The sequence below is a fragment of the Pristiophorus japonicus genome, chromosome 4 (genome assembly GCF_044704955.1).
Source record: "Pristiophorus japonicus isolate sPriJap1 chromosome 4, sPriJap1.hap1, whole genome shotgun sequence".
NCBI classification, from domain to species: domain Eukaryota; kingdom Metazoa; phylum Chordata; class Chondrichthyes; family Pristiophoridae; genus Pristiophorus; species Pristiophorus japonicus.
In genome coordinates, this window is record NC_091980.1 from 130,143,283 (window position 1) to 130,166,469 (window position 23,187).

At 43.8% G+C, this 23,187-nt stretch overlaps 2 protein-coding genes across 2 annotated transcripts; both read left to right on the forward strand.

Moving 5' to 3' along the window:
• The first annotated feature begins 4,620 nt into the window (after positions 1-4,620).
• Positions 4,621-7,208, forward strand: LOC139262567 (ferritin, higher subunit-like). The gene is made up of 4 exons (XM_070877730.1): positions 4,621-4,722; positions 6,153-6,299; positions 6,543-6,668; positions 7,053-7,208. Exons 1-4 carry the CDS (start codon positions 4,621-4,623, stop codon positions 7,206-7,208), a joined length of 531 nt encoding a protein of 176 aa, XP_070733831.1.
• An 8,025-nt stretch (positions 7,209-15,233) lies between these two features.
• Positions 15,234-19,522, forward strand: LOC139262568 (ferritin heavy chain, oocyte isoform-like). The gene is made up of 4 exons (XM_070877731.1): positions 15,234-15,335; positions 18,157-18,303; positions 18,931-19,056; positions 19,364-19,522. The coding sequence occupies exons 1-4, from the start codon at positions 15,234-15,236 to the stop codon at positions 19,520-19,522; spliced, it is 534 nt and encodes a 177-aa protein (XP_070733832.1).
• The last annotated feature ends 3,665 nt before the right edge of the window (positions 19,523-23,187 follow it).

Sequence of the window (23,187 nt, forward strand, 5' to 3'; positions counted from 1 at the left end):
CTATGATTGAAACTGGCTTCACCACCCCCTCGGGCAGTGCAATCCAGATATTATCCACTCACTGCATAAAAGTTTATCCTCCATGTCAGCTGTAGTTCTTCTGCCAATTGTCTTAAATTTGTGTCTGCTGGTTCTCATCCCTGCTGTCAGTGCAAACAGTCCTATAATTTTTCAATTTGCTGGAATAATTTCAATATATTGACATTCCTATTCACAAACATAAATCGGAGCAGTAGTAACCCATTTGGTCATGTGAAGCCTGCACCACCATTCAATATGATCATTACTGATCCTTTACCACCACCATGTTCATGCTTTTACCCCATAGCCCTTGATGCCTTCTGTATCAAGATATATCTCATCGTTCTTAAATATATTCAGCAATTGGGCTCCACTGCCTTCTGTAGTCAACAGTTCCCCCAGCTTCCCCATCCTGAGTGAAAACATTTCTCATCTCATTGCTAAATTTCCTACCTTGTATCCTGAGCCTGTGACCTTTTGTTCTCAACTTCCCAGCCAGGGAGTACTTCCTCCCCACATCCAGTCTCCAAACCAGTCCAAATTTTATGATTCATTAAGATCCCCTTTCACTCTTCTGGTGAATACAGGCCTGGTCAAACCATTCTCTCTTCACTTGACAATCTTTCCATCCAAGGAACTAGTCTGCTGGAACTGCGCTGTGCTCTTTCTTGGTTAGAGACTTAAAACTGTGCACACTACACCAGGTGTCATTTCACCAAGGCCATGTATAATTGTTGTAAGACATCCTTGCTCCTGTACAGTGGAAAAAAAATTGAAAATATTACATTTGGTTTCCTCCTCCAAATCTATTTATATATGTGACTAGCTGGGGCCTAAGCATTGATCCCTGTGGTATCCCACTCGTCACTGCCCACCACCCAGGAAAAGACCTGTTTATTCTGACTGTTTTCAATCAATTAACCAATTTTCAATCCATGGCAGTATATTGCCCCCAATCTTATGTGCTTTAATTTTGCTCACGAACCTCTCTTGTGGGACTTTATCAAAGGCCTTCTGACAATCCAAATACACTAAATCCACTTGTTCTCCCTTATCTAATCTCAGTTACATCCTCAAAAAAAACTCCAGTAGGTTTGTCAAACACTATTTTTGTTTCAAAAATCCATATTGACTATGTCTAATCGTGTTGATATTTTCTAAGTGTCCCTTTATCACATTCTACTAATGTTTGGCTAACCGGGCTGCAGTTACCTGTTTTCTTTCTTCTTCTTTTTTAAAATAGTGGGGTTACATTTGCCACACTCCATTCTGTGGCAACTGTTCCATAATCTGTAGAAATTTGGAAGATGATAACCAATGCATCCACTATTTCCATGGCTACCACTTTTATTCCTCTGGGATGCAGATTCAGGTCCTGGGGATTGATCAGCTTTCAGTCCCATTAGTTTTTCCAGCACTATTTTCTTACTAATAATCATTCCCTTTAATTTCTCTTGCTCACTAGACCCTTAGTTCCCTAGCATTTCTGGGATGTTATTTGTGTCCTCTTCTGTGAAGACAGAACCAAAGTATTTAATTGTTCTGCCATTTCCTTGTTCCCCATTATAAATTATCCCATTTGTGACTGAAAAGGACCTACATTTGTGTATCATTTTTTTTTTTACATAATGGGAGAAATGTTTACAGTCGGTTTTTATGATCTTTGCAAGTTTAGTCTCGGACACTATTTTTTTTTTTTTCCCCTCTTAAACTATCTCTTGGTCCTTTTTTGCTGAATACTAAACTGCTCCCAATCCTCAGGATTGCTACTTGTTCTGGCAACTTAGTATAACTCCTCTTTGGATCTAATACTATTAATTTCTTGTGTAAATCATGGTTGGGCCACTTTTCCTTTTGTGTTTTTGCAGCAGAAAGGAATGTGTAATTGGACGATTCATGCATTCGTTCCTTAAATGTTAGCCATTGACTATCCACCATCATGCCTTTTAATGAATCTTCCCAATCTGTCATAGCCATTCCTCATACCTTTGTCGTTTCCCTTGTTTGGATTTAGGACCTAGTTTTGGATTGGACAACTTCACTTTCAATCTTCATGAAGAATGCAATCATGTTATGATAATTCTTCCCTAAAGGATCCCGCACAAAAAGGCTGTTAATTAACCCCTTCTCAATACCCAATCTGCAATATCTATTCAGACATGTTGAAGACCTAATTTCAATTGTACGTATATGTAACGACTCAAAAATCTGGTTATTGTAAACTCACTCAGGTGCAACATCATCCATCTTTATTCCAGCCCGACTGCCAGTGTGACAAAGACACCCAGCTTATATACAGGTGATCAAGCACACATGCCACGTGTATACAGCCCGATGATCTCTGACCGCGGCACCCTCTGGTGTCTTGTGACTCCCAAGCATTAATACATAAGAGTATATCTTGCAAATTCTATTCATGCATTTCAATCTTGCATTGCAATGCTGTAATACAACAATTGAAAATGTTCATGTTTGTTCAGCCACAGAAGGCAGTGGGATCACAAGTACATTTTAGTGTCTTAAAGGAGGCAGAGAGGTTTACATAACATTCGTATGCCATTTGGCACCTCGAGCCTGTTCTGCCATTCAGTAAAATCATGACTGGTCTGATCTTGGTCTCAACACTTTCCTGCCTGTTCCCCATAACCCTTGACTCCCCTATTGTTCAAAAATCTATCTCTCTCCACCTTAAATTTATTCAATGACCCTTCCTATACACACACACACACAGTACTGAGGGAGTGCCGCACTGTCAGAGGGGCAGGACAGAGGGAGCGCCGCACTGTCAGAGGGGCAGGACTGTCAGAGGGACAATACTCACAGGATTCTTCACTGTCGGAGGAGCAGCACTAAGGGATTGCCACACTGTCTGAAGGGCAGTACTGAGGGATTGTTGTACAGACTCATGTTTGATTCAGATGGGTCAACTGTGCTCATTGGTGGCATCTCCCCCGAAAGGGTAGTGCCTGTGGTGTGAGTGGTGACTCCGGATCTGAAGCACTCTCTGCCCCATCTAAAGCAGAGTTTTAATCCAAGGGAACACCTCTCATCAGCTCATCCAGGACTGAACCACTTCTGCAGTGAAACCAGACGTCACGGCTTTGGATCTCCGGGATACACCAGCATGAAAGGTCAATGACCAGAGGGGAGAGATGAGGACGATTATTTTAACATAGGGAGTTGTTGTGATCCGGAACGCACTGCCTGAAAGGGCGGTGGAATCAGATTCAACAGTAACTTTGAAGAGGGAATTGCAGATATACTTGACAAAAGTTGCAGGGCTATGGGGAAGTAGCTGAGGAGTGGGACGAATTGGATCGCTCTGACAAAGTGCCTGCACAGGCACGATGGGCCGAATGGCCTCTTTCTGTGCTGATAGAATCGATGATGAGCCAGACAGTTAGAGCATATCTGAGCCTCATCATTTCAATCAGATTTAAATATTCATCATTTCAATCAGATTTAAATATTCTTTCGCCTCACTGAAAGCCGACTGTAAAAGGACTCGTCTAACACATCAAATTGAGGGGCAGGAAAAGACCAGCTGGTCCATCAAGCCTGCCCCAAAACACGCCGGAGCAAATCATAGAATCATAGAATGGTTGCAGCACAGAGGGAGGCCATTCGGCCTGTCAATCCCGTGCCCGCTCTCTGCAAGAGCACTTCAGCTAGTCCCACTCCCCCGCCCTTCCCCCACAAACCTGCTATGAATTTTTCCTTCAGGTACTTATCCAATTCCCTTTTGAAAGCCACGATTGAGTCTACCTCCACCACCCTCTCAGGCATTACATTCCAGATCCCAACCACTCGCTGCGTAAACATGTCACATTTGGTTCTTTTGCCAGTCACTTTAAATCTGTGTCCTCTGGTTCTTGACCCTTCTGCCAATGGGAACAGTTCCTGTCGATCGACTCTGTCCAGACACCTCATGATTTTGAATCCCTCTATCAAATGGAGATGTGGGTGACAATGTGTTCAGTAATGTTCACTCCCTCTCATTCTCACTCAATATATTGAATTTTACCAGACATCATTCCATGAGAATAAAAATGACAGATCGTTGATGCCCCCATGTAGCCAATCCTCAGACACATGCCCATTCTCTATATTCGAACTGGGGGCAGTTCACACCATCCACAGGATGGAATTCCCATTCCACTGGCCAATGGTTGGTTTGTAAATGCACCAAGACGACTTGATTGCTTTGAATATTGTCTCAGTGCCACAGAAACTTGCAAGTAACAAACTTCACCAGATTATGAAAAACCCCTTTGGCGAAAGTAGAAAATTATCATTTCATTCAAGTGAGAGCGTTAAACAACGGCACACTTTCAGATTTGAAGACATTCAAGGAACCCAAAGGCAGTGACATCACCAAGACTGATCTCCCCCAGCCCCCTCCCCCAAATCTCCTCCTTTGTTAATTGGTGCCTCAATTCAGGGAAGATTTCTGATTGGTTCTGAGAGATTGTCAATCATCATTAGTGATGTCATACCCTGTTTGAATGCAGCTGTTCCAATAGTAGAAATACAGGAGCTTGTGCAAGACAGATTGAGTTTCAGAACTGTGCAGGTGACAGTGAAATATAGACAGTGAAGATGGCCTCCCAAGTGTGTCAGAACTACCACAAGGATTGTGAGGCTGCTGTCAACAAGCAGATCAACATGGAGCTCTGTTCCTCCTATGTTTATCTCTCCATGGTGAGTTGTGTATTCCTTGTTGCTGCATTCTGAAAAGTTGTTAATTCTCCAGTTCAATGAATTGGCTTTAAGTTGTATTTCTCTGGACTTCCTTCCCTGGGGGAGCAGAGTCTTTGGGCAGTGAGAACTTCAGGTGTGTAATACAGGGGATCTTGTTGAGTTCATGGACTGCTCCCTATAGCAGCTGCCCTCTATTGAGGTTTAATATTGGAAACCAGCTCTGCTGCTGCCTGAGTGTGTGACAGAAGAGCACAAACGTGGTCAGGGGCCTGTTGACCTGAGACAATGTTCAGTTTCAGTGGGGGACTGCAGTGAGTGAAATGTGGGTAGGTTCTCACTAGTTCTCTCATTTAATTGGAGGTGATGTACTGAGAATCCTGCTGTTGGAGTCCTGCTCACTGCTGAGATCTCTATTGCACTATTGCAGTGTAAACTACTGCAGTGGAGGATTTTTCTCACTCCATGTCCAAACTTTGATTAGAATGGAAGAAGAATCATTTCTATAATGCCTTTCACTACCTTGGAATATCCAAAGTGCTTTGTAGCCAATGAAGGAGTTAAGTGTAGTTACATGTTATGTGGGAAATGCAGCAGCCAATTAGTGCACAGGTTGCTCCCACAAACTGCAATGAGATAATGATCAGATCATCTGTTTTAGTGGTGTTGGTTGAGAGATAACTATTAGCCAGGACACTGCAGAGAGCTCCCTGCAGTAGTATCTAGAACATGGAGAAGGCTTGAGGGACCAATGGCTGACTCCTATCATTCACTAAGATCATTGCTAATCTTGTTCCTCAACTCCACCTCCTGCACTATCCCCATATCCTTTGCTATCCAAAAATCTATTGCTCTTGAATATACTCAATGACTGGAATTCTCCACCCCAGGAGTTGTGGAGGCTCAGTCATAGTGAAGAAATTCCTCCTCATCTCGGTCCTCAATGACCCCTGGCTCTAGACACTGCAGCAAGAGGAACCATCCTCCCTGCATCCAATCCTTCAAGTCCTGTAAGAATTTTTTACGTTCTGAATGACATCACCTCATCCTTCAAACCTCTAGAATAGAGGCTCAGTCTGCTCAATCTCTCCTCCTTGATCTTTCACATCCACCTGATGACTGACACACTCTTGTGTGAATGATAGAAAGTAGAGGTGGTATTGCTTATCCAGGAGTAGAATTTAGTTTTTACTGGACATGAAATATAATCCTGAACTTTAGTTTTATATGTTCAACAAGCAAAGGAAAAACTTTCATGCTATGGGGAGGTGAGGCTCAACTCCAATTGATGAAGTCAATGGCATTTTGTTAGTTTACAAATGGTTTCTATCTTTTAAGAATTCATTCACTTTGGTGGGGGGGAGGGGAAAATAACTCTTGCATTGTATATGAAGATCAAGGTCTAAATCGGCTGTTTTAATTTCTCTCTGCAGTCCTTCTACTTTGACCGGAATGATGTTGCCCTGCGTCACTTTGCTGAGTTCTTCAAGGAGCAGTCACATGAGGAATGTGAGCATGCTGAGAAACTGATGCAATTCCAGAATCGCCGTGGAGGACGGATCATCTTGTCTGACATCAAGGTTTGGTTCAATTATCTAGTGGCCTTCTGTCTGGATACCCTTAGACCTGATTGTTTCAAATACCTCCTAAAGCAATTGATTCCATGGTTGTAGTAGTGGAATTCAGTAATTCTTTATTCCTGTGACACATTGTTTATGGTAAAATGGACTTCTGGTTGCTTTTTTTAATCCTATTTTCCTTTGTACTGTCTTGTATTTTGTTTGTTCCATTGTAAGTGAACAACCTGTGATTTTCCTCTTCAGAAACCAGAGCAGGATGAGTGGAGCAATGGTCTGGATGCAATGCAGAGAGCTCTGCAGATGGAGAAGGATGTGAACCAGAGTCTGCTGGATCTGCACAAAATCTCCACTGGGAGCACTGACCCTCATGTAAGTTCCTCATGTGGGTTTCTGGGCAACTTGGAGGTGGTGGAACATTGCTATCCTTGAGCTGTTTCAAAAGTGCTCCATGCCCAATAGCTTTGTATTTGGGGTTGGGGGGGGGGGGGTTCTCTCTTGGGTTCTTCAGGGGGTGGGGGAAGAGTACCATGAAGTTGGCCTACTGTGGACATTGAGAAATAAATGGGTCCAATATTTCCAGGATCTAAGCTCACATTGTACAGTAGCTACTGGATCATTAGATCAAATGTACATCAATTTCAATTGCCCTACCTGATCCTTCTCCACTCCTAGAGAATTAAAATCCTAACTTGGGGGGGATGCTCTGATCCTTGATATCTGCTACTGGCCATAACTCATTTCCCTCTTTTTCAGTTGTGTGACTTCCTGGAGACCCACTACTTGGATGAACAAGTCAAGATGATCAAGAAGCTTGGAGATCACATCACCAACCTGAAGAGAATGGGAGCCCCTGAGAATGGCATGGGAGTGTACCTTTTTGACAAGCACACTCTGGGGGAGAGTGACTAAACTGACTGGGATCAAGCTTATTGTGTTTAGTACTTGCATTTATATAATCAGGCCCCTATCCTGTAGGGAATGAAGGCTTGTGACTTTGTACAAAAATTGAAACCCATAACAGTAAATAAACTGTTTAACATTGGGCTGTGTTTTGTTGCCTTGTAAGTTTGAGTGGTTATTTATTTTTCATTTAACAGAACTTGGTTTCCATCAAACAAGAATTACACTGAGCTGTGTAACATTTATATGGGATTCAGTCCTATGAAATGTGTTTTCCCCTTGTGTAATGTCTATGTATTGACTGGGCCATTCAGGCACCTGTTATAAGATCTAAAATGTTCAATGGTGTGTTTGGACAACTGACAGCCCCATGGGATGTTGGCCCAGTGACCAAAAGTCTGGTCAGAGGTATGTATTGAGGAGGTAGAGATGTTTAGGAAGGCATCTTGAGAGCTTGGGTACTGATAAGCTGTATACAATTACCTGTTCCAACAATCTGTCTTTGTACAAATGACAATTCAATCCAACAAGATGTAACATCTGCTAAACTCAGGGCCAATTTGCCAGTAATTCATTGTTACACCATTTCAGTCCAATGAAGAAAAAGTCCTGGATTATCTTCCTAGTTAGTCTATCTGCCTTGTGAACGAACAGCAGTTTGTATTCAATTGCTACATCAGATCCTTTTCAGTTATCCAGGTAGTTCAGTAATCGGACTCGCCACTGCTGCCATAGGCTTGCTGTTAAGCTTTGTAGGCAGAAAAGTAATATCTCAGCACACTGAACTCTGGGCACTACAATGGGGTGAGGAGGGCAAGCAACTACTGTCATCAGCTTGCTATCAAAGCTTCACTGCTTAGTGTGGATACCTGAGTGGTTCTGGGACAGCTTCTCTTCTGTCTGCTACCCTAATGGTTGAATAACTTGTCAACATAAACTGCATTCACATGAATAAGGTATTGCAAGACTAACGATACTCCAACAACATTTAAGGAGCAAATGTATTTAATTCCACAAAGCAAAAGGCACAAGATGTTAAGCACATTGCTGGCCATAACTTACAAAAAAAAATATATATGTTTATAAGTGCCATTGTGAATTTCATTGCTGTCAGCGTGGATTACATGTCCATTTATCTCTTTCGTGGCGATGAATAGATCCAAATGGTATTGCTGCAGCTCCAATAATCCAGTGTTAAGTTATTTTTAGGAATTTAGCTGAGAAATGTGTTGAGTGCAATTAAATTGCCAAGTACAGACATTCCACGTTAATGTCTTAGCAACACTCAAGCGCCTTTCGGATATCGATGTTACAAAATTTCATATATTGATGAGCCACAGTTCCACGAGTCGGCCTGGGTTTGCGTGTTGATGGGTTCATGTAATAACAACTCTCCAGCTCACTCGATGTGAAACTTTACAGGTGCTCGTGTTTTAAGAATTACTTACAATTTACAGCACAGGAAAAAGACCATTTGGGCCAACTGGCCCATGCTGTGGTTTATGCTCCATGTGAAACTTGTCCCACCCCACTTCAAGACCTATTAGCATATCCTTCTATTCCTTTCGCCCTTGTGTTTATCGAGCTTTCCCTTAAATGCATCGATGCGCTTTGCATTCAGAGTTATTACTGCGGGTAGCTCAGTAAACGCACCGCTGCTGCTGTAGATTTTCTGTTAAGCTGTGTGGGTAAAGAAGTGAATAACAGCTATAGAGACACGCAATGTTTGAGCTCAAGGACAGCATTTATTGTCTGTCACTAATTGCCTTTGAGAAGGTGCTGGTCAGCCATCTTCTTGAACCGCTGCAGTGTTGTGGAGAAGGTACTCCAACAGTGCTTTTCGGGAGGGAGTTCCTGGATTTTGCTGCAGTGACGAAAAAGGAATGGTGATATATTTCCAAGTCAGGTTGGTGTGTAACGTGGAGGTGAACTTGCAGGCGATAGTATTCCCAAACTTCTGTTGCCCTTGTCCTTCTAATTGCTGGAGCTCGTGGGATGGCTTGTGCTGCTGAAAAAGCCTTGGCGAGTTGCTGCAGTGCATCTTGTCGATGGTACACACTGCAGCCATGGTGCACCGGTGGTGGAAGCAGTGAATGTGGAAGGTGGTGGATGGGGTGCCAATCAAGCGGCCTGCTTTGTCCTGGATGGTGTCGAGCTTCTTGATGATTGCTGAAGCTGCACTCAGCCAGTCAAGTGGAGAGTATTCCACCACACTCCTGACCTGTGCCTTGTCGATGCTGGAAAGACTTTAGGTGTCAGGAGGTGAGACATTCACCGCAAAATACCCTGCCTCTGGCCTGCTCTTATTACCAGAGTATTTATGCGGCTGGGCGAGTTCAGTTCCTGATCAGCGATGACCCCCAGGGGTTAATGCTGGGGAATTCAGTGACAGTGAATGTTAAGGGCAGGTGGTTAGACTCTTGGTTTTTGCAGATAGTCATTGCCTGGCACTTGTGTGGTGCCATTTTTACTTGCCCATTATCAGCCCCACACTGAATGTCATCCAGGTCTTGCTGCATGTGGGCATGGACTGCTTCATTTTCTGATGTGTTGCAAATGGAACAGAACACTGTGTAATCATCAGCAAACATTCCCACTTCTGGCCTTTATGAAGGAGGAAAGTTCATTGATGAAGCAGCTTAAGATAGTTGGGCCAAGGACACTGCCCTGAGGTATTCCTGCAAGATATCGTGGGGCTGAGATGATTGACCTCCAACAACCACTTCCTTTGTGCTAGATATGAGTCCAGCTCATCGAGAGTTTTCGATATTCGCATTGACTTCACTTTTACAAGGTATACTTAATGCCGCACTCCATCAGATGCTGCCTTGCTGTGAAAGGCAGTCACTCTCACCTCACCTGGAATTCAGCTCCTTTGTACATGTTTGGACCAAGGCTGCAATGAGATCAAGAGCCGTGTGGTCCTGGCACAACCCAAACTGGGCATCGGTGAGCAGATTGTTGGCGACAAAATCTTCCCTCACTTTGCTGATGATTGAGTGTAGACTGATGGGGCGGAAATTGGCCTGAATGGATTTGTCATGCTTTTTCTGGACAGGACGTACCAGGGCAATTTTTCACATTGTCGGGTAGATGCCAGTGTCACTGTACTGGAACAGCTTGGCAAGAGGTGTGGCCATGAATTTACAGATTGTGGTGCAATACAATTCTGCAGTTGCTGATGACCCACAGTGCCTCATGGATGACCAGTTTTGAGCTGCTAGATCTGTTTTGAATCTATTCCATTCAACACTGTGGTCAAGCCACTCACCACGAAGGAGGGTGTCCTCAGTGTGAAGACAAGACTTTGTCTCCACAAGGACTGTGTGGTGATCACTGCTACCAATACTGTCATGGACAGATAAATCTGTGACAGGTAGATTGCTGAGGACAAGATCAGTAGGTTTTTCCCTTGTGTTGATTCTCTCACCATCTGTCGGAAGCCCAATCTGGATGCTATGTCCTTCAGGACTCAGCCCGCTTGCTCAGTGATTCCGAGCCCCTCTTGCTGATGGACATTGAAGCCTATTGCTAATATCAGTGCTTCTTCCAAGTGGCCTTCAACATGGAGGAGTATTAATTCATCAGCTGAGGGAGGGCGGTAGGTGGTAATCAGCAGGAGGTTTCCATGCCCAAGCTTGACCTGAACCCATGAGACTTGATAAGGTCCAGAGTAAATGTTCAGGACTCCTACCGCTACTCCCTCCCGACTATATACCACTGAGCCGCCACTTCTGGTGTGTCTGCCCTTCTGGTGGGACAGGACATACGCAGGGATGGTGAAGGAGGAATCTGGGACATTGGCTGAAAGGTATGATTCTGTGCTGATGACTATGTCGGGCTGTTGCTTGACTAACCTGTGGGACAGCTCTCCCCATTTAGGCACAAGATACCAGATATTAGTGAGGAGGACTTTGCAGGGTCGACTGGGCTGGGTGTACCATTGTCGTGTCAGAAGCCGGTGCCGAGGTCAATGCCGGGTTGTCCATCCTGTTTTATTCTAATTATTGTTTCTCGTAGCGGTTTGTTATAACTGATTGGCTTGCTAGGCCATTTCAGAGGGCAGTTAAGACTCAACCACATTGCTTTGGGTTCGGAGTCATATTGGCCAGATTTCCTTCCCGAAGGACATTAGTGAAGCAGATGGGTTTTTACAACAATCTGATAGCTCCATGGCAACATTACTGATACTAGCTTTTTATTCCAGATTTTAATTTAATTAACTGAATTTCAGTTACCCAGCTGCCGTGGTGGGACTTTGGATCATTAGTCCAGGCTGGACACCGGAGGGACTGGAGTGCATCATCACGCCCGGCAACCAAATTTTAATTTGATTTTACGTTTTAAAGTTTAATTTGTTTTAATTACCGGTGCTTTTAGTGTCCCCCTCCCCTTTTATAGGGGGCACTGAAAAAAATTTGATTTTAGCGCCCCAAAAAAAAAACCAAAAAAAAAAGGAAAAATAAAAAGGGGCCTTGAAAATGTCTGCTGTGTCACCCAGGCGGGTGGCACGGTTTAATGTTTATGGTTATTTTCAGGTAAACTCAAAAGAGTTTCATTAGTCCAGGCCTCTGAATTACTTGTCCAGTAACATAACCACTATTTTACCGTACTCTTTGCATCTCTCAATGGCACTTTTGGAGTATAGATGTCACCACAATTCAGACGTTGATGAGACACAATTCTACAAGTCATGTTGGGTTTTGCGTGCTGATGAGTTTCACGGCTTCATGTTTTAGATAAAACAAATTCTTCAGCTCACTCGATGTGAAAAACTTTACAGATGCCCTTGTTTTAAGAATTACATAGAATTTACAGCACAGAAAAAGGCCATTCAGCCTGGCAAATTGCAGTGGTGAGCGGTTCTTCTTGAACGTAAAACGCATCAAGAATGAGGTGAGGAACCGAATGGGACAAGATCGATTTAATAGTCTTTCAATCATGAGCATGGAGAGCGAAGTACTGAGAGGACTTGACTTCACACACTGAGCCTCCTCCCAACCACATTTAACCCGATCAGCATATCCTTCCAATCCTTCCTCCCTCATGTGTTTATCCAGCTTCCCCTTAAACGCGTCTATGCTGTTTGTCTCAACTATTCCTTTTGATAGCGAGTTAAACATTCTGAACACTCTCTGAGTAAAGAAGTTTCTTTTGAAGTCTCTCTTAGATTATTAATTCTAACTTTCCATGTAATTCTATGGAGATCAGAACTGTGCACAACACTCCAAGTGTTGTCTTGCCAAGGTTCTGTATAAACTTAACATGCTGCACAGGGATATGGTTCAGTTCACCTCAACCGTGTTCTCCCTGTGGCCGAGGAGCTCCTCCTGGAGTCACAGTGCGTATTTCGGCCCCTACGGGTAACAACGGACATGATCTCTGCAGCACGCCAATTGCAGGAAAAATGCAGGGAGCAGTGCCAGCCCTTATACATGGCATTTTTCGATCTTATAAAGGCCTTTGAGACTGTCGACCATGAGGGCTTATGGTGCGTCCTACCTCCATTTTGGATACGCCCAAAGCTTTGGCAACATCCTTCGCCTGCTCCACGGCGTCATGCAGGCCGTGATCCTTATCAGCGGATTTGTTACAGACCCATTCCACGTCCGAAGCGGGGTCAAACAGGGCTGCGTCATCGCTCCAACGCTTTTCTCAATCTTCTTCGCTGCCAACTCCACCTCACTGACAACAAGCTCCCTGCTGGAGTGGAACTAAACTACAGAATCAGTGGGAAGCAGTTTAACCTATGCCCTCTCCAGACCAGTGCAAGACCACCCAAACCTCTGTCGTTGAACTGAGTATGCGGACGACGCCTGCGTCTGTGCACATTCTGAGGCTGAACTCCAGGATATAGTCGATGTATTCACCGAGGCATATGAAATCATGATCCTTACACTTAAGAGCCTTAAGACAAAGGTCCACATCAGCCTGTCTTCGTTGCACAGCACGACCACCAGACATCAAGATTCACGGCGTGGCCCTAGAAAACGTGGACCACTTTCCATACCTCGGGAGCCTCCTGTCAACAAAGGCAGACATTGATGCGGAGATTCAATATCGCCTCCAGTGCACCAGTGCAGTCTTCGGCTGCCTGCGGAAAGGAGTGTTCGAAGACCAGGCCCTCAAACCTACCACCAAGCTCACGCTCTACAGGGCTGCAGTAATACCACCCTACTGCATGGATCAGAGGCATGGACGACTTACAGAAGGCACATCCAGTCGCTGGAGATATATCACCAAAGATGCCTCCGTAAGATCCTGCAAATTCCCTGGGAGGACAGACGCACCGACATCAGTGTCCTCGTGCAGGCTAACATCCCTAACATTGAAGCACTAACCACATGCGATCAGCTTTGCTGGGCAGGCCACTTAGTCCACATGCCAGACATGAGACTCCCTAAGCAACTGCTCTATGCGGAACTCCTTGATGGCAAACGAGCCAAAGTTGAGCAGTGGAAACGTTACAAGGACACCCTCAAAACCTCTCTGATGAAGTGCGACAGCACCACTGATGCCTGGGAGACCCTGGCCGAAGACCATCCTAGTTGGAAAAAGTGTATCCGGGAGGGCATTGAGCTCTTCGAATCTCAACGCTGCGAGCGTGAAGAGGTCAGGCAGCGGAAGGAAGGTATGGTAAATCAGTGCCACCCACCCCCTAACCCCGATGAATATCTGTCCCATCTGTGACAGGGTCTGTGGCTTTCATGTTGAACTATTCAGCCACCAAAGAACTCACTTAAGGTGTGAAAGCAAGTCTTCCTGGATGCTGAGTGACTGCCTATGATGATGGGTTCAGCTGCAGGTATTTCTCGCTCTGAGCTCAGAACTGCGCTAATGGTTAACACTCATCTGTGCCTTTATATCTCTAGAATTGACTATTTCAATGCTCTCCTGCTAGCCTTACATGCTCCATAAACTTAAGCTTATCCAAAACTCTGCTGCCCGCATCCTAACACACACCTAGTCCCAATCACACATAACCACTGTGCTTGTGGACCATCATTGGCTCCCGGTCTGACAGCGCCTCAAATTCAAGATTCTTATCCTTGCATTAAAATTTCACCATGGCCCTTCCCTCACCTCTTTTCCCAGCACATTGATAATATCGGTGCTGTTTCCTGCTCTCACAATAAACTGGAACATTTAATTCACTATGTTCCCAATTTCCACCCTTCACTCACCTTCACATGGTCCATCTCGGTCACTTCACTTCCCTTTCTCGGCTTCTCTGTCTGTCGTCTCAGTCTATTGGACAAATATCCAATGAGTTGTTTGGATGTTGCTTCAAACCCGCAGATACCTGCAAATGACCAACCTACTGAACAATCCAGAACTATTAAAAAAACACTGACTCGCAAACAACAGAGGATTCAATGAACCTTTCAAGGTGGCCATTAACTGGTCCAGGCAGAGCACGGTCGATGTGATGTTCTCTCCGTCTGCATGCCTCTCTTCCGTGGCTATATCCGTGCCCGGGTATTCCTGGATTGGGAGCACGAGGTGTCTCCCGGTATGCTTGAGGCTTTTTGTCATCGGAGGGCACCAGAGGGAGGGAAGCGCAGCGTGGATACAGGGAAATAATGTAAATTTTTTTCAGTTTTTATGTTAGTTTTGTCATAATGTGGATCTGACAGTTGATTCCCCCTTTTCAAGGGAGCACTTATGGTTTAAGTGTTTCCGATAGCTGAATTAAACATTCCAATTAATTTGCCCAAAGAATAGAGAATCCAATTAAACCTGTGACTCTGAATATTTGAACTGTGTTTGAGGAAAGTTCGGACAAATGAGATCCTCATTGAGAAGTCAGCCAATGATGTTCATTCTTCAAAGATCTGACTGGCTCTGGGAGTCCATCTCCCTCCTCCCTTTGGTGCTCTGAGAAGATACAACTTCTGATTGGTATTGATGACTGTCACTCATCATCAAGAGTGCCACACCCTGGATTATCCCTCAGTATAAATATTTGAGTTTGGTGAACTGTTACTTTTGTACTTCTACAAAGTTTTTACTTTGGAAAAATAAAATATTAACATGGCTTCCCAAGTGTGTCAGAATTACCACCAGGACTGTGAGCATGCTGTCAACAAGCAGATCAACATGGAGCTCTATTCCTCCTATGTTTATCTCTCTATGGTGAGTTTTGTGTTTTTTGCCACTTCACCATGGAGACTTTGTAATGTGAATTTATGAAATCCTGTGCTGTACCCAGCCCACCTATTTCTCTCTTTCTGCCCCCTCCCACCCCACTGAATCTATGCAGTGAATTCACTTTTTTAAAGCTATAATATGATACAATTTATCTTAATTTGAATTTATTAACATTCTCTCTGTTCCTTGCAGCAAATGTATTATCTGATTATCTTGTTTCTTTTTCCTGGAATCTTGAGTTTGATGAAGTTTATTTGGAATATATTCTGCACACAATGCAAGGAATTCAGAATTTGTATCCTCATTCTAAATCACTCCATGGACTTTCCTTACCTTGCTGGTTCAATGGGTGATGTCATAAATGGCCTCGCTGTATTTTTTGGAGGGAAGTGAGGAAGTATTCTTTCCCACCAGTGTGATGGAAATCTGAAACACTTTCTTTCCCAGCCATCCCTCACCTCCACAGGGGGAGGATGGGAAGAAAGTGTTACAAATGTTTCTGCTTCCCTCCTGTTCCGAGTGTTTCTAACCTCTTAATTTTAAATACCAGTTTGTATCCTTCTGTCTTTCCCCCTAACTTTTAGCATCAATAAAGCAAAGAAAGTTAATCATCAATTGTCTGTACTCAGTGGACTCTCCCTTAACCCCTGTGACCTTCACCAAGCACCTCAAATTCTGAGGGGTTCTCAACTTTTATTCTGTGGTCTCTGGTTCTCCTCTACAATGCTTTGATTTGTGTAGACTGTGTGCCAAATTAATGCTGCTTGTGGTAGTTTTAGTTCCTTGGCATGATTGTAGCCAGTAAAATTCAGCTAGTTCTTCACTTTTTTTTCATACATATGAATTCTGCACTGTGATTAGATCTCTAGTTGTGGAAGTTGCTTTGACTTCTAATACTACCGCCTCAACTAGCCTGTACAAAATGTATTTGGGTTAATAAACTATTATTGGAGCATGCTACTGGTGACCAGGGTATAAATCTTGTGGCAATTCCTTCACTAATTTCCAGAGCTACAATGAATATTGGGTGCCAAGATTAATGTTCCAGTTTTAAGGCTGTTCAACCAAAGCTGAATTGGTGATCATGGAGTGATGCACTACAGGAGGCCATTCAGTCCATTGTGCCTTGCTGAATGTTGGGTGGAGTGATACAACTCCATGTTTCCATAGTCTGCAGATTTTTCTAAATCACAAGAGGATGAGACTGGGGAATTAGTAATGGGCAACATAGAGATGGCAGAAAATCTGTACAAATATCTTGTATCTGTCTTTACAGTAGAGGACAGTAACAACATTCCAATGATAGATAGTCAAGGGGCTATAGGGGGGAGGGACTTAATGCAGTAACAATCACCGAAGGAGGTTGTAATCAGTAAGATAATTGGGCTAAAGGCAGATAAATGGTCCTGATGCCTTGCATCCTCGGGTCTTGAGAAGTAGCGGCAGGGATTGTGGAAGCATTGGTTGTAATTTACTAAAATTCCCTGGATTCTGGGGAGCTCCCAGCAGTTTGGAAAGCTGCAAATGTAATGCCCCTATTTTTTTATAAAAAGGATGAAACTATAGACCAGTTAGTCTCATCTGTGTTGGGGAAAATGTTGGTTTCCATTATTAACATAGCAGGACATTTGGAAAAGCAAAATTTGATCAGGCAGTGTGTGCATGTATTTATGAAGGGAAGTAGTGTTTGACAAATTTGCTGGAATTCTTTGAGGATGTAACAAACAGGGTGGTTAAAGGTGAACCAGTGGCTGTGGTGTATTTGGACTTCCAGAAGGCATTTGACAAGTTGCCACAAAAGATTACTGCACAAGATGAAAGTTCATAGGCTTTGGGGTAATATATTAGCATGGATAGAGGATTGGCTAAAGAACCGAGTCAGGATAAATGGTTCATTCTCTGGTTGGCAACCAGTATCCAGTAGAGTGATGCAGGGATCAGTGCTGGGACCCCAACTGTTTACAATCTATATATTACACTCTGTCCCTCCTTCCAATTCGGTAACGTAGCCTAGTTTGTTATTCCTCCCAACTTTGTATCTGTAATGTGTGAGGAGAACACACTTCTACAAAAGGACATAGGCAGGCTAAGTGAGTGGGCAAAAATTTGACTATTGGAAAGTGAGGTCATGCACTTTAGCAGAAAAAAAAATCAAAGAGCAAATGTTTATTTAAATGGAGCAAGATTGCAAAGTGCCACAGTACAGCAGGAGTGGAGGGGGGTGGGGGGGTGGGGGGGCTGCATCTACTCATTGGAATTCAGAAGAATGAGGTCATATTGAAATGTATAAGATTGAGGGGGCATGACTGGGTGGATACAGAGGATGTTTCCACTGATTGGGGAGACTACAACTAGAGGCATGATCTTAGAATAAGGGGCTGCCCATTTAGAACTGATAAATTTCTTGAGGGTTGTCAATCTGTGGAATTTGCTGCCTGAGCTGTGGAAAGCTGAGACATTGAATAAATTTAAGACTGTAATACAGTTTCTTAAACGCTAAAGGGTTATGTGGCAATGGGTGGGGATGAGTCCATGATCAGATCAGCCATAATCTTCAATGGTGGAACAGGCTCAGCTGTGGGGTCTACTCCTGTTCATATTTCTCATGTTAAGTTTCCCTATGGCTGGAGCTGAGATTATCCAATGTCTTTACCAGGTTAGTTGAGTCGGTGCTAGTTTCCATAACTATACATAATCAGTGAGACTGAGCCCTTAAAACAAGAAACATGAGTTTGACTTCATGTACAGTGCCCATGATGATGGGTGTGCCATGCAATAATCAACTACTCTTCTGATCCCTCCACAGTCCTTCTACTTTGACCGGGATGATGTTGCCCTGCGTCACTTTGCTGAGTTCTTCAAGGAGCAGTCACATGAGGAACGTGAGCATGCTGAGAAACTGATGGAATTCCAGAATCGCCGTGGGGGCCGAATCATCTTGGCAGACATCAAGGTTTGGCTCCATAAACGAGGGGCCTTCTGTTTGGTTCCCCTTAGACTGATTGTTCACAATACATTGTAAAGGAGTTGGTTCCAATTCCACAGGAACCAGCAATTTGGACAAAGTGGTCCATGCTGGTGATCAGGCTCCAGACGTCGTCCTCCCACCTTGCTTTATCCAGCAACATATTGTTCTATTCCTTTTTCCCTCATGTACTTATTTAGCTTCCACTTAAATACATCTATGCTGTTCACCTCATAAATTTGACACCAGTAGTTGACAATGCAGTAATTCAATATTTTAACACATTGGTTCATGGTAACCTAGACTTCCGATTGCATTTTTTTTCATCCTTAATTTCCTTCAATACTGTGCTATTTCCAAACTTGTTTTTACTGCTTGTACTATTACATATGTGCCACCAGAGGGCACTGCAGTCAGACTTGCAGGTTACCTATACAGGTGTGCCAGGCCCAGTATAAAAGGCAGGCCACCAGGTGTGATCCTCACCACTGGAATTCCATTAAATGCACTAAGGTCAATACAGTTAATGTACAATACATTGCCTCGTGGAGTCATTATCAGAGCATCTAAAGACAAAAAATACTTGGTTTGTTTTAATCTGACTTTCCTCTTCAGAAACCAGAGCAGGATGAGTGGAGCAATGGTCTGGAGGCCATGCAGAGAGCTCTGCAGATGGAGAAGAATGTGAACCAGAGTCTGTTGGATCTGCACAAACTCTCCACTGGGAGCACTGACCCTCATGTAAGTTCCTAATGCTTCAATGTGGGCTTTTGGGTAAGTTGCTGTCCTTGGACTTAATTTAAAAAGATCTCTGTGCCCAATAGCTTTGTGTTGGGTCTATTTTAGGTTAGATATTGTAAGTGTCTGATCCTAGCACCTTTTTGTATAGCAAGTTTTCATCTAAAAGATGCAGTAATTCCATCAATTTCAATTGCACCACTTAACTATCCTCAGTCCAAGAGGACTAAAATTCAAACTCTCAAGCAGTAAGCTTCAATGTTCCTTGATATCTGCTACTGGCCATAACTCCTTTCTGTTTCTCCTTCAGTTGTGTGACTTCCTGGAGACCCACTACTTGGATGAACAAGTGAAGATGATCAAGAAGCTTGGCGATCACATCACCAACCTGAAGAGACTGGGAGCCCCTGAGAATGGCCTGGGAGAGTACCTGTTTGACAAGCACACCTTGGGGGAGAGTGTCTTCTGATCAGTACTTGTGTTTATACAATATGTGTGAGACTCTGTCCTACATAGAATGGTGGCTTTGTACAGGCTGAGACCTGGGCTCTTGATGTGAAATGTAATCAACTGTAAATAAACTGTTCAATATTGGACTGGGTTTTGTCTCCTTGCAAGTTAGTGGTTGCTTATTTTCCATTTACCATAACTTGTTTGCAGCACAAGTATTGCACGAGGCTATGCAACAATCATACATTGGCCTCCTGTGCTGTAACCACTCAGCTGGCTCTCCAAGAACACTTCAGCTAGTCCTACTCCCTTGCATTCCATATTGACTTTGTCTCATCCCGTTGATATTTTCGAAGAGTCCCTTTATCACATTCTAAGAATGTTAGGCGAACCGGGCTGCAGTTACCTGTTCGTTCTCCTTTTTTAAAATAGTGGGGTTACATTTGCCACCCTCCATTCTGCAGCAACTGTTCCATAATCTGTAGAAATTTGGAACATGATAACCAATGCATCCACTATTTCCATGGCTACCACTTTTATTCCTCTGGAATGCAGATTATCAGGCCCTGGGGATTTATCAGCTTTCAGTCCCATTAGTTTCTCCAGCACTATTTTCTGACTAATAATCATTCCCTTTAATTTCTCTTGCTCACTGGACCCTTAGTTCCCTAGCATTTCTGGGATGTTATTTGTGTCCTCTTCTGTGAAGACAGAACCAAAGTATTTAATTGTTTGTTCCCCATTATAAATTTTCCCATTTGTGACTGAAAAGGACCTACATTTGTCTTCACTAATCTTTTTCTTTTTACATAAATGGGAGAAACCTTTACAGTCGGTTTTTATGATCCTTGCAAGTTTAGTCTCATACACTATTTTCCCCCTCTTAAACAATCTCTTCCTTTTTTGCTGAATACTAAATTGCTCCCAATCCTCAGGATTGCTACTTCTTCTGGCAACTTTGTATGACGACTCTTTGGATCTAATACTAACCTTAATTTCTTGTGTAAACCATGGTTGGGCCACTTTTCCTTTTGTGTTTTTGCAGCAGAAAGGAATGTATAATTGTTGCAATTCATGCATTTGTTCCTTAAATGTTAGCCATTGACTATCCACCATCATGCCTTTTAATGACTCTTCCCAATCTATCATAGCCATTCCTCATACCTTTGTAGTTTCCTCTGTTTAGATTTAGGACCTAGTTTTGGATTGGACAACTTCACTTTCAATCTTCATGAAGAATTCAATTATGTTATGATCATTCTTCCCTAAAGAACCCCGCACAAAAAGACTACTAATTAACGCCTTCTCATTGTACAATACCCAATCTACGATAGCTATTCAGACATGCTGAAGACCTAATTTCAATTGCACGTATATGTAACGACTCAAAAACCTGGTTGCTGTAAACTCACTCAGGTGCAACATCATCCATCTTTATTCCAGCCCAAGAGTGCCAGAGTGACAAAGACACCCAGCTTATATACAGGTGATCAAGCACACATGCCATGTGTGTACAGCCCGATGATCTCCGACTGCGGCGCCCTTTGGTGCCTTGTGACTCCCAAGCATTAATACAGAAGAGTATATCTTGCAAATTCTATTCATGCATTTCAATCAAGCGTTGCAATGCTGTAATACAACAAGTGAAAATGTTTACGTTTGTTCAGTCACATAAGGCAGTGGGACCACAGGTCCATTTTAGTGTCTTAAAGGAGGCAGAGAGGTTTACATAACATGCGTATGCCATTTGGCACCTCGAGCCTGTTCCGCCATTCAGTAAAATCATGACTGGTCTGATCTTGGTCTCAACACTTTCCTGCCTGTTCCCCATAACCCTTGACTCTCCTATTGTTCAAAAATCTATCTATCTCCACCTTAAATGTATTCAATGACCCTGCCTCCACACACGCACACACACACGCATACACACACACAGACACACACAGTACTGAGTGAGTGCCGCACTGTCAGAGGGGCCAGTACAGAGGGATTGCCGCACTGTTAGAGGGGCAGTACTGAGGAAGCGCCATACTGTCGGAGGGGCAGTACTGAGGGAGGGCCGCACTGTCAGAGGGGCAATACTCACAAGAATCTGCACTGTCGGAGGGGCAGCACGAAGGGATTGCCACACTGTCTGAAGGGCAGTACTGAGGGATTGTTGCACAGACGCATGTTTGATACAGGTGGGTCAACTGTGCTCATTGGTGGCATCTCCCCTGAAAGGGTAGTGCCTGTGGTGTGATTGGTGGCTCTGGATCTGAATCACTGCCGCACTCTCTGCCCTATCTAAAGCAGAATTTTAATCCAAGGGAACACCTCTCATCAGCTCATCCAGGACTGAACCAGTTCTGCACTGAAACCAGACGTCACGGCTATGAATCTCCGGGACACACCAGCATGAAAGGTCAATGACCAGAGGGGAGAGATGAGGACGATTATTTTAACGCAGCGAGTTGTTGTGATCCGGAATGCGCTGCCTGAAAGGGCAGTGGAATCAGATTCAACAGTAACTTTAAAGAGGGAATTGCTTATATATTTGACAAAAGTTGCAGGGCTATGGCGAAGGAGCTGAGGAGTGGGACTAATTGGATCGCTCTTACAAAGTGCCTGCATAGGCACGATGGGCCGGATGGCCTCTTTCTGTGCTGATAGAATCTATGATGAGCCAGTTAGAGCATATCTGAGCATCATCATTTCAATCAGATTAAAATATTCATCATTTCAATCAGATTTAAATATTCTTTCGCCTCACTGAAAACTGACTGTAAAACAACTCGTCTAACACATCAAATTGAGGGGCAGGAAAAGACCAGCTGGTCCATCAAGCCTGCCCAAAACATGCCAGAGCAAATCATAGAATGATAGAATGGTTACAGCACAGAGGGAGGCCATTCGGCTCGTCGAGCCCGTGCCGGCTCTCTTCAAGAGCACTTCAGCTAGTCCCACTCCCACGCCCTTCCCCCGCAGCCCTGCTATTAATTTTTCCTTCAGGTACTTATCCAATTCCCTTTTGAAAGCCACGATTGAGTCTACCTCCACCACCCTCTCCGGCATTGCATTCCAGATCCCAACCATTCGCTGTGGAAACATGTCGCCTTTGGTTCTTTTGCCAGTCACATTAAATCTATGTCCTCTGGTTCTCGACCCTTCTGCCAATGGGAACTATTCCTGTCTATCGACTCTGTCCAGACACCTCATGATTTTGAATCCCTCTATCAAATGGAGACGTGTCTGTGGGTGACAATGTGTTCAGTAATGTTCACTCCCTCTCATTTTCGCTCAATATATTGAATTTTACCAGGCATCATTCCATGAGAATAAAAATGACAGATCATTGATGCCCCCATGTAGCCAATCCTCAGACACGTGCCCATTCTCTATATTCGAACTGGGGGAAGTTCACACCATCCACAGGATGGAATTCCCATTCCACTGGCCAATGGTTGGTTTGTAAATGCACCAAGACGACTTGATTTCTTTGAATATTGTCTCAGTGCCACAGAAACTTGCAAGTAACAAACTTCGCCAGATTATGAAAAACCCCTTTGGCGAAAGTAGAAAATTATAATTTCATTCAAGTGAGAGCGTTAAACAACGGCACACTTTTAGATTTGAAGACGTTCAAGGAACCCAAAGGCAGTGACATCACCAAGACAGATCTCCCCCAGACCCCTCCTACAAATC

Coding starts and splice junctions, on each gene's coding strand:
- LOC139262568 (XM_070877731.1), top strand. CDS start 15,234: ATGGCTTCCCAAGTGTGTCAGAATTACCACCAGGACTGTGAGCATGCT. Junction 18,304..18,930: donor TCATCTTGGCAGACATCAAG/GTTTGGCTCCAT, acceptor TTTCCTCTTCAG/AAACCAGAGCAGGATGAGTG. Junction 19,057..19,363: donor CTGGGAGCACTGACCCTCAT/GTAAGTTCCTAA, acceptor TTTCTCCTTCAG/TTGTGTGACTTCCTGGAGAC.
- LOC139262567 (XM_070877730.1), top strand. CDS start 4,621: ATGGCCTCCCAAGTGTGTCAGAACTACCACAAGGATTGTGAGGCTGCT. Junction 4,723..6,152: donor CCTATGTTTATCTCTCCATG/GTGAGTTGTGTA, acceptor TTCTCTCTGCAG/TCCTTCTACTTTGACCGGAA. Junction 6,300..6,542: donor TCATCTTGTCTGACATCAAG/GTTTGGTTCAAT, acceptor TTTCCTCTTCAG/AAACCAGAGCAGGATGAGTG.